General features: G+C 46.2%; 1 protein-coding gene across 1 annotated transcript in view; it reads left to right on the top strand.

Moving 5' to 3' along the window:
• MYH9 (myosin heavy chain 9) overlaps positions 1 to 17,514 on the top strand; it is a 240,108-nt gene that overhangs the window by 104,744 nt on the left and 117,850 nt on the right. The window contains exons 11-13 of the mRNA XM_077278728.1: positions 386 to 504; positions 1,098 to 1,349; positions 5,895 to 6,087. Of these exons, the coding sequence (XP_077134843.1) occupies positions 386 to 504; positions 1,098 to 1,349; positions 5,895 to 6,087 (564 nt within the window). The remainder of the gene's footprint in view (positions 1 to 385; positions 505 to 1,097; positions 1,350 to 5,894; positions 6,088 to 17,514) is intronic.

Here is a 17,514-nt window from a genome sequence, read left to right as displayed (position 1 = left end):
TGGCTGGACAATATACTACGTGACTGCAATATACTACGTGGCTGGGGAATATACTACGTCGGTGTTCCCCCAAGTCCGGTCCTCAAGAGCCACCGACAGGTCATGTTTTCAGGATTTCCTTAGTATTGCACAGGTGATAATTGCATCACCTGGACAGGCAAGCATTCAATGACCTGTGTAATACTAAGGAAATCCTCCAAACATTACCTGTTGGTGGCTTTTGAGGACCGGACTTGGGGAACACTGTCCTACGTGGACATGCATATTCTAGAATACCCGATATGTTAGAATTGGGCCACCATCTAGTATCCTATACACACTGTTAAAACCGAACTTCCACTTAATTGACTAATAAAACATTATCTTATTTTAATGTTTTGTTTAGCTGCTCAGAAGGTGTGTCATCTTTTGGGAATTAATGTTAATGACTTTACAAGAGGAATCCTCACACCACGCATAAAAGTTGGTAGAGACTATGTACAAAAAGCGCAAACTAAAGAACAGGTAAGTAATTTTCTGGTTGAAACATATACTAAGGCAGTGTTTCCCAAATGCGGTCCTCGTGATTACCCCAACAGATCATCGTTTTAGGCTGTGTGCACACGTTGCAGATTTTTTGCTATAAAAATGCGAAAAAAAGCATACATTATGCATCCCATCATTTAGAATGCGTTCCGCAATTTTTGTGCACATGATGCGTTTTTTTTTCCATGAAAAAACGCATCGCAGTAGAAAACGCAGCATGTTCATTAATTTTGCAGACTTTTTGTGGATTTCCCACTATATTATTGCATTGGGAACCTCTGGAAAAATTAACAAAAAAAAGCGGGAAAAACTCATGCGGGTTTCTTGCTGAAAATGTCCTGTTTTGCTCAGGAAACTTCTGCAAGGAATCCTGAACGTGTGCACATAGCCTTAAGATTTCCCTAGTATTGATTACTTAATCACCTACACAATACTAAGAAAATCCTAAAAACATGACCTGTGGGAGGGTCAGGCTTAAGGACTGGAATTTCAGAAACCCTGCATTAGTGCAGGGAAATAAAATTCCCAATTAATAATCCACATATTTCTAATTGATTCCTTTTGTTTCTTAGGCAGACTTTGCTATCGAGGCACTTGCTAAAGCAACATATGAGCGCATGTTCCGCTGGCTTGTGATGCGTGTTAATAAAGCCTTAGACAAAACAAAGAGGCAAGGGGCTTCATTCATTGGCATTCTGGATATTGCTGGCTTTGAGATTTTTGAGGTAATATCTTTTAATACTCTCTGGTATCACCTTACGCCTTCATACACAATGTTGTCCATGTACAGCTCAATGGTGGAGCAAGCCCAGGAATGGTGCCTGTAACCTTCTGCAGAATGAGCCAGCCACCGCAACAGCCAGGATCGCAGATGTGCCTGCACGGCCAACCATGGGTACCCCGACAGCTAGATACTCTGCTAATGGGTTATTAACAATGGCCTCTGTGACTGCCATATGCCTCAACTGAGTAGACTTCGCAAGAGGCTGGGCCACATAGGCGAATAGTCACACACTGGTTTAATAATGCGCTGCACAATAGGTTGTGTATGTGTTCATATGTGATCATTGATAGTCTTAAGTGGGACTAATGAATTATTGTTTAAATAATTCTAAACGAAAGTAAAATCTAGACTACATAAACTTGACATGGTAACTGTGTTGTCCCAAATGACACACTCTCTCACACATCTCACACACTCTCTCACACACTCTCACACACACTCTCACACCTCTCACACACTTCTCTCACACACTCTCTCACACACTCTCTCACACACTCTCTCACACACTCTCTCACACACTCTCTCACACACTCTCTCACACACTCTCTCACACACTCTCTCACACACCTCTCTCACACTCTCTCTCACACTCTCTCTCACACTCTCTCTCACACTCTCTCTCACACTCCTCTCTCACACTCTCTCTCACACTCTCTCTCACACTCTCTCTCACACTCTCTCTCACACTCTCTCTCACACTCTCTCTCACACTCTCTCTCACACTCTCTCTCACACTCTCTCTCACACTCTCTCTCACACTCTCTCTCACACTCTCTCTCACACTCTCTCTCCACACTCTCTCTCACACTCTCTCTCACACTCTCTCTCACACTCTCTCTCACACTCTCTCTCACACTCTCTCTCACACTCTCTCTCACCACTCTCACACTCTCTCTCACACTCTCTCTCACACTCTCTCTCACACTCTCTCTCACACTCTCTCTCACACTCTCTCTCACACTCTCTCTCACACTCTCTCTCACACTCTCTCTCACACTCTCTCTCACACTCTCTCTCACACTCTCTCTCACACTCTCTCTCACACTCTCTCTCACACTCTCTCTCACACTCTCTCTCACACTCTCTTCTCACACTCTCTCTCACACTCTCTCTCACACTCTCTCTCACACTCTCTCTCACACTCTCTCTCACACTCTCTCTCACACCTCTCTCTCACACTCTCTCTCACACTCTCTCTCACACTCTCTCTCACACTCTCTCTCACACTCTCTCTCACACTCTCTCTCTCACACTCTCTCTCACACTCTCTCTCACACTCTCCTCACACTCTCTCTCACACTCTCTCTCACACTCTCTCTCACACTCTCTCTCACACTCTCTCTCACACTCTCTCTCACACTCTCTCTCACACTCTCTCTCACACTCTCTCTCACACTCTCTCTCACACTCTCTCTCACACTCTCTCTCACACTCTCTCTCACACTCTCTCTCACACTCTCTCTCACACTCTCTCTCACACTCTCTCACACACTCTCTCTCACACTCACTCTCACACTCTCTCTCACACTCTCCACACTCTCTCTCACACTCTCTCTCACACTCTCTCTCACACTCTCTCTCTCTCTCACACTCTCTCTATCACTCTCTCTCTCACCCCTCTCACACTCTCTCTCACACTCTCTCACACTCTCTCTCACACTCTCTCTCACACTCTCTCTCACACTCTCTCTCACACTCTCTCTCACACTCTCTCTCACACTCTCTCTCACACTCTCTCTCACACTCTCTCTCACACTCTCTCTCACACTCTCTCTCACACTCTCTCTCACACTCTCTCTCACACTCTCTCTCACACTCTCTCTCACACTCTCTCTCACACTCTCTCTCACACTCTCTCTCACACTCTCTCTCACACTCTCTCTCACACTCTCTCTCACACTCTCTCTCACACTCTCTCTCACACTCTCTCTCACACTCTCTCTCACACTCTCTCTCACACTCTCTCTCACACTCTCTCACACTCTCTCTCACACTCTCTCTCACACTCTCTCTCACACTCTCTCTCACACTCTCTCTCACACTCTCTCTCACACTCTCTCTCACACTCTCTCTCACACTCTCTCTCACACTCTCTCTCACACTCTCTCTCACACTCTCTCTCACACTCTCTCTCACACTCTCTCTCACACTCTCTCTCACACTCTCTCTCACACTCTCTCTCACACTCTCTCTCACACTCTCTCTCACACTCTCTCTCACACTCTCTCTCACACTCTCTCTCACACTCTCTCTCACACTCTCTCTCACACTCTCTCTCACACTCTCTCTCACACTCTCTCTCACACTCTCTCTCACACTCTCTCTCACACTCTCTCTCACACTCTCTCTCACACTCTCTCTCACACTCTCTCTCACACTCTCTCTCACACTCTCTCTCACACTCTCTCTCACACTCTCTCTCACACTCTCTCTCACACTCTCTCTCACACTCTCTCTCACACTCTCTCTCACACTCTCTCTCACACTCTCTCTCACACTCTCTCTCACACTCTCTCTCACACTCTCTCTCACACTCTCTCTCACACTCTCTCTCACACTCTCTCTCACACTCTCTCTCACACTCTCTCTCACACTCTCTCTCACACTCTCTCTCACACTCTCTCTCACACTCTCTCTCACACTCTCTCTCACACTCTCTCTCACACTCTCTCTCACACTCTCTCTCACACTCTCTCTCACACTCTCTCTCTCACACTCTCTCTCACACTCTCTCTCACACTCTCTCTCACACTCTCTCTCACACTCTCTCTCACACTCTCTCTCACACTCTCTCTCATCATCCGCCTCAGGCGACTGGTACTTCTGTTCTGATCAGTGGTCAGAATGGTAACCTGCTATTTCTCGCAACATCACTGGTTTCCCCAAGTAATAATGTTAACACCTGTACTCTCCTCAGGAGCCATCCCAGCAGTCAGCACTGGCTCCCTGGGGCTTATGTGGCCTTATATGATCCCTGTTTGACTGTCCCTTCCTTCGAACATAGCTGATATCCAGAGGAAGTGAAAGCTGTAGCTCCTTTTTCACTACTTTTGGATGTCTAATTTGTCCAAAGGAAAGAGTGAAACCAGCACTGATTTAGCTGCAGGGATAGGGTGGCATAAGGATAACAAGTGCAGACACAATCTGGAAAGGCACTGACACCGGAGGAGAGTATGTGTTAATTGATTTGTGGGAAACCGATTGAGAAGGAGTTGTTTCCAGTAGTGGACAACCCCTTTTAACAATTTTAACCCCGTAATGACCGCCAATACGTCTTTTAACTGACCTGAGATATGAGACTAAATGGTTTTCTCTGTCCCCCATGACGGCACCACGGAGAGGGGATCCGCCCACCAAGGACAGGAAACCTATAGATAAAAAGGCGGTACCTCTCTCCCGCATCAGTTTGGTTTCCTGTCCTTGATGGGGAACCTGCAGCAGATTCTTACCTTGACCGTCGATGGATTCCGGGGCCAGTCAGACCGGTACAGGCAGCGGGGGTTCCCTGCCTCGGCTGGGCTGGGCCACCCAAAGCGCCACCGCGGAGATCAGCGTGTCTTTAGGGTGTGCGGGGAGCAGCAACAGCAGCGTTGTCGCTCCCAGATGGTCACCGATGTGGCCACTTCCGGCAAGAAACCCGCTTCACGACCGTGAGGGGCCCCTCAAAGGGTGGGACGCGGCGCGGAGACACGTGCCTTAGCAGCATCAGGAAGCCGGTCCGGCTTCCTGCCAGGTAACGCGCACGCGCGAGTGCTGCACTACCAATATAGCAATGCCGGCTGGGCGGCGCTAGGAATGCTGGGACGACGTTGCATGCCGGGTAATGCGCGTGCGCACAGCACAGGTGCGCAAGGCATGATGGTCCCGGAAGGGGCGGAGCCAGGAACGCGCAGCACGGCCAGGTTATTTAGGGGAGGAAGCCGAACTGTCCGGTGCTCTGATGGAGTCCGGTCAGCACTCCCCAAGCGCCATGAGTGACCCAGAAGCGCCGGGTTCCCCGACACAGCTGCCACAGAAACCGCAGCCGTCACGCCAGCAGCAGCAGAAACGCCGACAGCAGGGGAAGGGAGCCCCTCACGATCAGCGGCGTGGAACAGGAAGCACGGTCAGGATCCCAGCACAGTAAAAATTCTAGTGCTGCATCCGCATCAAAGGAGCATCCATTAATCGACATGGATCATCCACAGCCGGTACTGACGGTACATCAGGTGGTGAGTGATCTCCGTGAATGCTCCGGCTAATAGAGCCTACCTTTTCTCTTGCTTGTTTTAGGGAAGGAAGTGTTCAGGGAAGTCCAAACACAAAATCTGCGCGCTTTGTAAAGATTTACCTGCCTCATGGGAAAAAAGATTGTGCAAATCCTGTATGGAGGAAACACTCTGTGAAGGGCTTCCAGGGTTCGCCACAGAACTAAAAACTCTAATTAAAACTCAGGTGGAAGATACCTTTAAGTCTCTCCAGGAGGGTAATAAACGTAAAAAAATTAAACAAAAAAAACCCTATATCTGACTCTAGTGACTCGGATAGCGTGGAGATTAGTTCAAGTTCCTCTGATTCTTCATCATCCTCTTCATCGTCCTCTCAGGGAGGCCGTAGTTGCTTCCCTTTAGAAGAAACGGACTCCATGGATAAAAAAGCAGATGCTTTCCTAAAAAGTTCCTGGGAAGCAGCAGGAGGGGGTCTAAAACCAGCTGTAGCCGCAGCTTGCACTTCCCGCTCCCTTATGGTGTGGCTTGACCAGCTGGAATCTCAGCTCAAGGAAAAATCATCCAGAGACAGTATACTAAATACCCTACCAGTAATGAAAGGGGCAGCCGCTTTTCTGGCCGATGCGTCAGCAGACTCCATCAGGCTCTCGGCCAGATCGGCGGTGTTCTCCAATGCAGCCAGAAGAGCCCTCTGGCTCAAATGTTGGCCCGGAGACCTCCAAACAAAGGCAAAACTTTGTAATATTCCTTGTGAGGGAGAATTTCTTTTCGGCTCCACTCTGGATGATATTTTGGAGAAAGCAGGGGACAAAAAAGTCCTTTCCCATCCTGGCATATCCATCTTGCAAACGTCCTTTTCGGAGTAAAAGATTTATCCGTAGGAAGCCCCCTAGGACACAGGACAGGTGGGAAGACAAAAAGAATAAGAATAAAGGGTTTATGTTCAACAAGAGCCCCACCGATACCAAAAAACCTCACAATGAACTTTTGCCCCAGGTGGGAGGAAGATTGTCCCTCTTCCTCTCAGCCTGGGAAAAGATAACCAGCAGTGCCTGGATTCTGGACTTGATACAATCGGGACTAAAGTTCAAATTCCTCACGTTTCCTCAGCCGTCCTTCCGGGTGACATCTCAGAGAGCTTCTCCGCAGGAGCGGATAGCTCTGGAACAGGAAGTCACAACACTGCAAAACAAAGGGGTTCTTTGGGAGGTCCCCCTCCAAGAAAAAGGGAGAGGGTTCTACTCTCCGATTTTTTTTTTTTTCTCAGGAAAAAGCCAGACGGGTCTTTCAGGACAATTATCAATTTTAAAAAATTAAACACACACCTGATTGTGGAACCTTTCAAAATGGAAACAATAAGACAGCAGTCAAAATGTTGTTTCCGCATTGTTTCATGGTAGCAGCGTCGGACTGGGGTGTCTGGGGCCCACCAGAGGAATGGACTCTAGGGGTCCACCCTACAGCTATATGCAAATATCTGTCATTATAGTGGAGCATCGGCTGTAAAACACCGGCGGCTGCCGCACATCTACCGTGTGCCCCAATAACTGGGATGTATAATTACGATAGTTTACATTAATGTGGTTCTTGGTAAAACAAGTTATCACTGATCCATGGGCTCCACAGGATAGGTGATCGCTTAGATCCGACCATTAGAAACTGGGGAAGTTTTATCCCTGACAGGACACTTTTATCACTATTTTAAAATGCAGCGGCAGGTGGGATTTCTGACCGCAGCTCCATTCATTCTCTTTGGGGCTTCCAGAAAAAAACAAGTGCAGCCACTGAGGGAATGAATGGATCAGTGATCTAGTCGGACATGCCACTCCAGTCTAATGGGGATAAAAAGTTCCACATTTTGCTGAGTGGGTCCAAGCAGTCAGACCCCCACCAATCAATACGTTATCACTTATCCTGTGGAGAGGTGATTACTTTTTTCCACAGGAAACCCCTGTAAGTGCATCTCCGCCGCTGTGTACAAAGCATTAAAACTCTACTGGAAATAAAGAAACTTCTAATTAATATCAGAGAGAACAAATGACCGCCATACACAACACAATCCACTATACAAAGACCAATATTACCACATACAGGAAGAAATACCACCACACCATGACCAGACCACATAGTGACCGAATAATACTACATACAAGGAACAAATACCACCGCACCATGTCAAGACCACATATTACCACCACTTGGTGACCAAATAGCACATACAAGGGACAAATACCACAACACCATTTCCAGACCACATATTACCACCACATAGTGACTGAATACTACAATACTCATCAGAAATAAAAAAAAACAAAAACACAATACTATCACCATAAGGCTGCTGTCACACTAGCAGTATTTGGTCAGTATTTTACATCAGTATTTGTAAGCCAAAACCAGGACTGGAACAATCAGAGGCAATGTATAATAGAAACATATGCACCACTTCTGTATTTATCACCCACTCCTGGGTTTGGCTTACAAATACTGATGTAAAATACTGACCAAATACTGAATGTGTGACGGCAGCCTAAGTGACATTATACACAGGAGATCTGTACTTAGTATGCAGTGTCTGTGTAGAGGTAATACAGAGATCACTGGTGGTATCATACACAGGAGCTCTGTATATAATGTATAGGTAATACAATGATCACTGGTGACATTATACACAGGAGCTCTGTATATAGTATACAGTGTATAGTGTCAGTGTATAGGTAACACTGACTCACACTCACCAGTGACGTCTCTAGGTGAAGTCCTTCATCTTTCATCCAGCACAGACCGCCATCATTTCTTCCAGCCAGGACTCATTTCTGCAGGTAATAACAGTTATCTCGAGCTCCGCTTGCAGAACACATTACTTAGTTTTTCACAACTTCTGCATTACACCACATGAAGAAAAAAAGGCGACATAGTGTCACTCTACACAGTAACAGGACCGCCCCCCCCCCCAATTAAAACAGTATACTCAAAAAATAAAATAAATACATCACTGCAGTAATATCCCTTAATTAGCCCCTATGGTAATAATAATCCCCACCCTGGCCCCGTTTATCTAATTCCTGGCTCCAGCCATATGTTCTCGCATCCTGCCCTCATGAGTATCCATTCTACAGCATATGATCTCCCCATCCTGCCCCATCTGTCTCCATCGTATCTATCCTGCCCCATGATCCAATCCTGCCCCATGTCTTTCATTCTGCCCCGTGTCTCCAATCATACCCTGTATCTACATTCTGCCCATGCCTCCAGTCCTGCCCCCAGTGTGTCCAGCATATTACCCCCAGTGTGTCCAGCAACCTGCCCCAGTATGTCCAGCAATCTGCCCCAGTGTCCAGCAATCTGCCCCAGTGTCCAGCAATCTGCCCCAGTGTCCAGCAATCTGCCCCAGTGTGTCCAGCATTGCCCCCAGACAGTGTGTCCAGGAATCTGCCCCAGTATGTCCAGCGTTCTGCCCCCAGTGTGCCCAGCGTTCTGCCCCCAGTGTGCCTCCAGCGTTCTGCCCCCAGTGTGCCTCCAGCGTTCTGCCCCCAGTGTGCCTCCGCGTTCTGCCCCCCCCGGCCGCCCCCCACCCACCCTCCTTGAAGACGATACTCACCCTGCTGCCTGCTCCAGCGATGGTCTCGGTGTCTGCTCTGCACTGCATCTTCTTCCTGCTTGTGCTTGTGCGGTCATGTGATACTGAATAAAGTAATGAATATGCGCATATTCATGACCTTAATGAAGCGGTACCACGTGACCGCACAAGCAGGAAGAAGATGCAGTGCATAGCAGACGCCGAGACCATCGCTCGAGCAGGGTGAGTATCGTCTTCAAGGAGGGTGGGTGGGGGACGGGCGGGGGGGCCCCCGGAGCAGTGGGGGCCCTGCCAGCAGGTGTCAGTGCCTGGGCCCATCGGAGGATCCTCCGGTTCTCCGGTGGGCCAGTCCGAGCCTGCATGGTAGTACTCGACTTAAAGGACGCATACTACCACGTCCCCATTCACAGAGACTTCCAAAAATTCCTCAGGGTGGTGATCGAAATAGAAGGGATGGTAAAGCACTTTCAGTTTACAGCCCTCCCGTTCGGTCTCGCAATAGCCCCACGGGTATTCACCAAATTGATAGCGGAAGTCATGGCCGACCTGAGAAAACAAAACACCCTAATCGTCCCATATATGGACGATTTCCTGATAATAGGCGACTCTCCCCAACATTGCAAAAATCAACTGGAGATGGTGATGGACTCTATGAAAAACTTGGGGTGGCTCCTGAACCTAAAAGTCCAGACTAATACCAAATCAGATTCAGGAATACCTGGGAATCACGCTGGATTCCATCTCCCAGGAATGTCGCCTACCCCAAGAGAAAATCCAAAAGATGGTAGGGTTAGTGTCCCGGGCAAGAGATCTCCCCTCTATATCGCTTCGAGAGGCAATGTCTCTCCTAGGGTCTATGACAGCCTGCATTTCTGCCGTCCAATGGGCCCAGTCACATACAAGGGAACTGCAATGGCAAATATGAGCAGAAGATATTTCCCTGGAGGGAAATTTAGAAAGTCAGTTCACCTTCTCATCAAACACAATTCTCTCACTAGATTGGTGGACAAAAGACAGCAATCTGGGCCACGGTCTACCATGGATAATCCCAGTGTCAAAGGTGGTAACCACAGACGCAAGTCCCATCGGCTGGGGGGCTCACCTACACGATCTAGTGGTTCAGGGGGCATGGTCAGACGACTTAAAAGAAGCATCCTCCAATATGAAGGAATTGCTGGCAGTAAAGTTCGCACTTACAGAATTCCTAAACCCCCTTCACTCACATCATGTAAGATTGTTTTCAGACAACAGGGTGGTAGTGGCCTACATAAACCATCAGGGAGGCACCCACTCTCAATCACTGATGGAAGTGACACATTCAATCTTGCAGATGGCCGAGAACAATTTAGCATCCTTGACGGCACTCCACATAAAAAGGTGGACAATTTCAAGGCAGACTACCTAAGTCGGGTCTGCCTAAAACAGGGGGAATGGGAACTGAATCAAACCATATTCAATCAGATAACGGAGATGTGGGGAACTCCGACAATAGATCTCTTCGCAAACAACCTAAATCGGAAGGTGACCACCTTTTGTTCCATAAACCCAGCAGGGAACCCGGTGGCGCTGAATGCTTTCCTGATTCCTTGGAAGCACAAACTGGCTTATGCGTTTCCCCCTATCACACTGATACCAGCAGTTCTGAGGAAGATAAGGGAAGACAGCGCCCGGGTGATATTGATTGCCCCTTTCTGGCCGAAGAGAACTTGGTTTTCCTGGGCCAGAAGAATGTCCATAACAGACCCTTGGATACTCCCAGACCTGCCCAATCTCCTATTCCAGGGACCAGTAACACACCCGCAGGTAGCGAGGTTACACATGACAGCTTGGAATTTGAGAGGGGGTTACTGATAGAGAAAGGCTTTTCTCAAGGTTTAGTATCAACCCTCTTGAAAAGTAGAAAATTAACAACTACTAAACAGTATGGTAAAATCTGGAAAAAATTCCTCTCTTCCTCAGGTGCTAGAGTCTCCGAGGGAATCCCACTCAAATCGATATTAGAATTTTTGCAGAATGGGCTGGAAAAAGGCCTAGCCACTAATACACTGAAGGTTCACATTGCCGCACTTGGGGCACTGTTTAATTACAATCTAGCAAAGAATCGTTGGGTTTCCAGATTCGTTAAGGCGGCAGAAAGATCTAGACCTCTACCCTTACGTAGAGCCCCAGAGTGGGACTTAAATCTAGTCCTCACAGCCCTTACCAGAACCCCCTTTGAGCCCTTAAAAGAGCTTCCCTTAAAGATTCTATCCTTCAAAACCTCCCTTTTGGTAGCCCTCACTTCAGCTCGAAGAATTAGTGACATACAAGCCTTGTCAGCCGGGCCACCCTTCACGCAAATATTGGAGGACAGGGTGGTATTTAAAACTGATCCGGCATATTTACCAAAAGTGGCCTCCCGGTTCCATAGGTCCCAAGAGATCTCTCTTCCCTCCTTTTGTCCAAACCCTAAAAACGAGGGGGAAAAATCATTACACACATTGGATGTTAGAAGGTGTCTCATCCATTACCTGGAGGCTACTAGGGAGTGTAGGGAGGATAGATCTTTTTGTGTGTTTTCAGGGCCCTCGGAAAGGCAAAAAGGCCTCCAAGGGTACATTGGCAAGATGGATCAGAGATGCCATCAACCTCGTGTATACCTCAAGCGGGATGCCAGCTCCAGGGGAAGTTAAAGCTCATTCAACTAGGGCGATGGCGGCCTCCTGGGCAGAGAGCCGGAGCAACAATAGACCAGATATGTAGAGCTGCTACTTGGTCTTCACCCTCAACTTTCTTTAAGCACTATCGGTTGGACTTAACTTCTTCTTCAGGCCTTACCTTTGGTAGAAGGGTTCTGGAAGCGGTAGTCCCTCCCTAATGTACAGCCTCTGCAATTCTCTCCGTGGTGCCGTCATGGGGGACAGAGAAAATAGTAGTTACTCACCGATAAGGGTGTTTCTCTGAGCCCATGACGGCACCCGTACATTCCCTCCCTCACGCGTGGGTGTGCACATTCTTATAATGTTTAGTTATGTATATAATCAATAAGCACGCGGTATCTTTATTATAGGTTTAAGTAATGTTGAAACATTGGTAATCATTAACCTGATATTCCCTTCATGCTCTGTAAACTGATGCGGGAGAGAGGTACCGCCTTTTTATCTGTAGGTTTCCTGTTCTTGGTGGGCGGATCCCTTCTCCGTGGTGCCGTCATGGGCTCAGAGAAACACCGTTGTCGGTGAGTAACTACTATTTTTGTTTTTTCATATCCTGGAATTAGTTAAGGAATTCTGTATTTATGATGCAAAATGTCTTTGGTTGAGACAACATTTTTACTGTGCGCTACACACTATGCAATGGTCAAATGCATCCTGGGACAATACAATGAAAAGAAAACCAGTAAGTGAATTTTTATTTTAACACTAGCTGAAGAGCCCGGCGTTGCCTGGGCATAGTAAATATCTGTGGTTAGTTATAGCACCTCACTTCTCTTATTTTCCCATCACGCCTCTCATTTTCCCCATCACATCTCTCATTTTCTCCCTCACTCCTCTCATTCCCCCCTCCTCTCATTCCCCCTAACACTTGTCATTTCGACCTCACATCTGTCATTTTCTGATCACTCCACTATTTTCCCTCACTCCTCTCCTCTCATTTTGCACTCACACCTTTTCATTTTCACCTCGCACCTCTCATTTTCACCTCAGTATATACATGTTTGTCATCTCCCTTATATATAGTATACACCTGTATGTCATCTCCTGTATATAGTATATACCTGCTGTCATGTCCCCTGTATATAGTATATACCTGTATGTCATCTCCTCCTATATATAGTATATACCTGTATGTAATCTCCTCCTGTATATAGTATATACCTGTCATCTCACCTATATATAGTATATATCTGTGTCTCATCTCCTCCTGTATATAGTATATACCTGTATGTAATCTCCTATACATGGCATATACCTGTATGTCATCTCCTCCTGTATATACTATATACCTGTAGGTAATCTGCTCCTGTATATAGTATATACCTGTGTCATCTCCTCCTGTATATAATATATCTGTATGTCATCTCCTGCTGTATGTAGTATGTACCTGTGTCATCTCATCCTCTATATAGTATATACGAGTCATCTCTCCTGTATATAGTATATATGTGTGTCATCTCCTCCTGTATATAGTATATACCTGTGTCCTCTCCCCTGTAAATAGTATATACCTGTCATCTGTCATCTCCTCCTGTATATAGTATATATCTGTATGTCATCTCCTCCTGTATTAGACCTCGTTCACACGTTATTTGGTCAGTATTTTTACCTCAGTATTTGTAAGCTAAATTGGCAGCCTGATAAATCCCCAGCCAACAGGAAGCCCTCCCACTGGCAGTATATATTAGCTCACACATACACATAATAGACAGGTCATGTGACTGACAGCTGCCGGATTCCTATATGGTACATTTGTTGCTCTTGTAGTTTGTCTGCTTATTAATCAGATTTTTATTTTTGAAGGATACCACCAGACTTGTGTGTGTTTTAGGGCGAGTTTCGTGTGTCAAGTTGTGTGTTGAGTTGCGTGTGGCGACATGCGTGTAGCAACTTTTTGTGTGTCGAGTTGCATGTGACAGGTTAGTGTAGCAAGTTGTGTGCAGCGAGTTTTGCGCGTGGCGAGTTTTGCGCGTGGCGAGTTTTGTGTGGTGCCTCTTGAGTATGTGCAAGTTTTGTGTGAGGCAACTTTTGCATGTGTTGCAACTTTTGTGCATGTGGCAATTTTTCCGCATGTGCAAGTTTTGCGTGTGGTGAGTTTTCCATGAGGTGAGTTTTGCACGTGTGGCGAGTTTTGCATGTGGAGAGTTTTGCGCGTGGCGAGTTTTGAGCGGCGACTTTTGTGTTTCTACTTTTATGTGGCGAGGTTGGTGTATGTGTGGTGAAATGTGCGCTGAGGGTGGTATATGTGTTCGAGCACGTGGTAGTGTGTGGCGCATTTTGTGTGTGTGTTCATATCCCCGTGGTGGTGTGGTGATTATCCCATGTTGGGGCCCCACCTTAGCAACTGTACAGTATATACTCTTTGGCGCCATCGCTCTCATTCTTTAAGTCCCCCTTGTTCACATCTGGCAGCTGTTAATTTGCCTCCAACACTTTTCCTTTCATTTTTTCCCCATTATGTAGATAGGGGCAACATTGTTTGGTGAATTGGAAAGCACGGGGTTAAAATTTCACCTCACAACATAGCCTATGACGCTCTCGGGGTCCAGACGTGTGACTGTGCAAAATTTTGTGGCTGTAGCTGCGACGGTTCAGATGCCAATCCCGGATACACACACACACACACACACACACACGCACACACATTCAGCTTTATATATTAGATTTAAAACTTTACCACTTGCTTGAGAGTGCTGAGGAAGGGTACAAGCAGAGTACTCTGTTGGAACTTCTCCCCAGGGGGCACTTCACATCAAACATTACATAACTTTGGCTAGCCTCACACTAGCGTTCGGCAGGGTTGCGGACGAAAGCCTTCTTCCTCTGTGAAGCCCCGTCTACTGCCACGCCTCTTCTTTCAACTCCGCCTACGTCTGCATGCGTCCTGCGTGCCCTATCTTTAACGTTGGGTACGCAGGCCATGCAGATGTATGCGGATGCATCAACAGGCGTTGTCTTGACGCTGCGCTGACCTGTGTTAAATGCAACGTGTTGCATTTTGTTGCGGTCTGTGCATCTTCAAAACGACGCATACGGAGGCATCCGCATGGCCTGCGTACCCAGTGTTAGATAGGGTAAGCAGGACGCATGCAGACGTAGGCGGAGCTGAAGGAAGAAGCATGGCAGTGGGTGGGGCTTCACGGAGGAAGAAGCCTTTTGTCCGCAGCCCTGCTGAACGCTAGTGTGAAGCTAGCCAAAGTTATGTAATGTTTGATGTGAAGTACCCCGTGGGAAGAAGTTCCAACAGCGTACCCTGCTTGTACCCTTCCTCAGCACTCCCAAGCAAGTGGTAAAGTCTTAAATGTTAAGAAAACCAGTAACTGAATTAATTTTTATTTTATCATTGTATTGTCCCAGGTTGCATTTGACCATTGCTTAGTGTGTAGTGCACAGAAAAAATGTTGTCTCAACCAAAGACATTTTGCATCATAAATACAGAATTCCTTATCTGATTCCAGGATAAAAAAAAAAAACCTAGATACCTTTTAAAAGGCTATGTACACATGTTGAGTATTTGCAGAAATTTCTGCAACATTTCTGCATCTCTAGGACTTTAACAGCAAAAACGTAACAGAAAAAACAAGTGTTTAGTGTGTTTTTTTTTTTTTTTGTGGTTGAGTGTTTCTGCAGCAATGAATACTTTTTGGACCTAAAAAAAAATTTGGTGTAATATCAATGTTCAACACCACCTGTTTCATGCTTATTTGCCCTGTCCCAGGCTAAACATACCAGCCCTCTGCTGCCCCAGAAATGGCACTTCATATTTGAAGCACCAATTCTGGCACTTAGCTCAGGTTCTTCCCGATGCCTTGTGCAGTTACATTGGGGTAATGGGATTGGTGATTGGTGTCAGCATCTGTCGCTAACACCAAGCCCTAGGTTTAGTAATTAAGACGTGCCAGACACCCTCAATACTAAACCTGCAAGTAGAGAGAAAAAAAAACATACACAGAATAAAACTCTTTATTTAAGAAAACTGACACATTTTTTAATCCTTTTTAATTGGCCAATATACTTAACCCAGGTTCGATGGCAATCCAGAGGTTAAAGCGATGTCCCGATGTCAACAGCCTATGCAGGAGCGTTCACAGAATGAACCTACATAGGCTGTAACCAAATCGCAACTGGCATAACACAGCACGCACTGATACCTGGTGGCGGTGAAGCGTGTGGGGTTATTAAAGCTCATACTCATCTGTGAAAAACGAGAGCAATCCAATTAAGAGGAAAAAACGGATTGCACTCGGGCCAATATTAGTCAGTCCCTGCTCAGCTGAATTCGGACTGAGAAAAAAAAATTGTAGCATGCTGCGATAGTCATCATATATCGGATGACTCTTCAATGAGTGTGAGAAAAAAAAATCATGAGTGCTGTCCTTGAAAACCTGACATTTCATCTGCCGCATACAATAAAATCACAGCGTGTCCCGACCAGGATAGATACATACACATAGAATGGATATTGTCAGGCACGTATGTCCGGTGCTTGTGTAACTTGCTGTACATGTATTTTATTTTTTTTTTAATTCGTTTATTCCAGAATAAAACAACGCACACATTTGCATTTATCATTATCTATTATACCGCAGAATACAAGTAATTGCAGAATATCATCATATGCTGTACATGTATTTTATTACTAAAATTATTTTCTGGAAAAAAATGGTGTGGGATCCCCCTTACATTTTTAACCAGCAGAGGGAAAGCGAACAGCTGGGGGCAGATGTTTATAGCCTGGGAAGGGGGTAATACCATGAAGCTTCCCAAGGTATTAATCTGAGCTCATAGCTGTATAATTAGTTTTTCCTGGTTATTAAAATGGTGGACCTCCCAAAAAAATCTAGGGACCACTATAATAACTAGCAATGGCTAGGTGGAGAGCTGCGGACTGATATTAATAGCCTGTGATGTGAAGGGGCCAGGATATTGTCCCTCTACCAGACTAAAAACATCAGCTCTCATCCACCCCAGAAATGGCCCATCCGTATGATGCGCCAATTCTGGAACTCAACCTCGCTCTTTACACTTGCTTTGGTGCGGTGGCAAGTGGAGTGATAGTATTGAGGTTGCACCTTTGTATTGTCAAGTGACATCAAACCCAGAGGTTAGTAATGGAGAGGAGTCTCTAAGATGCCCTCATTACTAACCCCATATTTATATTGTATATAATATAAAAACACAGAATAAAGTTATATATTTGATATTATACTCCTTTATTGAACCCAAATTAAGCCATACTGGCATCACTGCCAATTTTACTGAAGCAAACGTCTCCTGTAACAGAATTCAAATAATAAACCATATTACTCACCTGTCTGAAGTGAAGAGATAATCCATAATGTTCCATAACTATCCTGATGACTTTGAGAACAGTCACTGTTGTGACTGCTCTCAAGGATAGCCAGCTCACACTGACACAGGAGTGTGTAATCACTCTTGCAGTGTGTAGCGCTTAACAGCTGTGAGAAATTTCACCGGAGTTCATCTGCTGATGAACCCCTGATGAGGTCACGGACGGCGCTGCTGTGACAACTTTCTCATGCAGTGGTGGTGCTATAAATGAGGTCACTGGGGCACATCAGCTGATTAACTCAATTTAACTTTCTCACCGCTGCTCAGTGCTACTCACTGCAGAAGTGATTACACACTGCCAGTGTGCTGCCAGGTAGAGCAGTCGCATCAGCTGATGTTACTGCTCTACAAGTGATCTGAATTGTCGTG

This window comes from Ranitomeya variabilis, chromosome 8 (genome assembly GCF_051348905.1).
Source record: "Ranitomeya variabilis isolate aRanVar5 chromosome 8, aRanVar5.hap1, whole genome shotgun sequence".
NCBI lineage: Eukaryota > Metazoa > Chordata > Amphibia > Anura > Dendrobatidae > Ranitomeya > Ranitomeya variabilis.
This window is presented reverse-complemented; position numbering and strand designations above follow the sequence as displayed.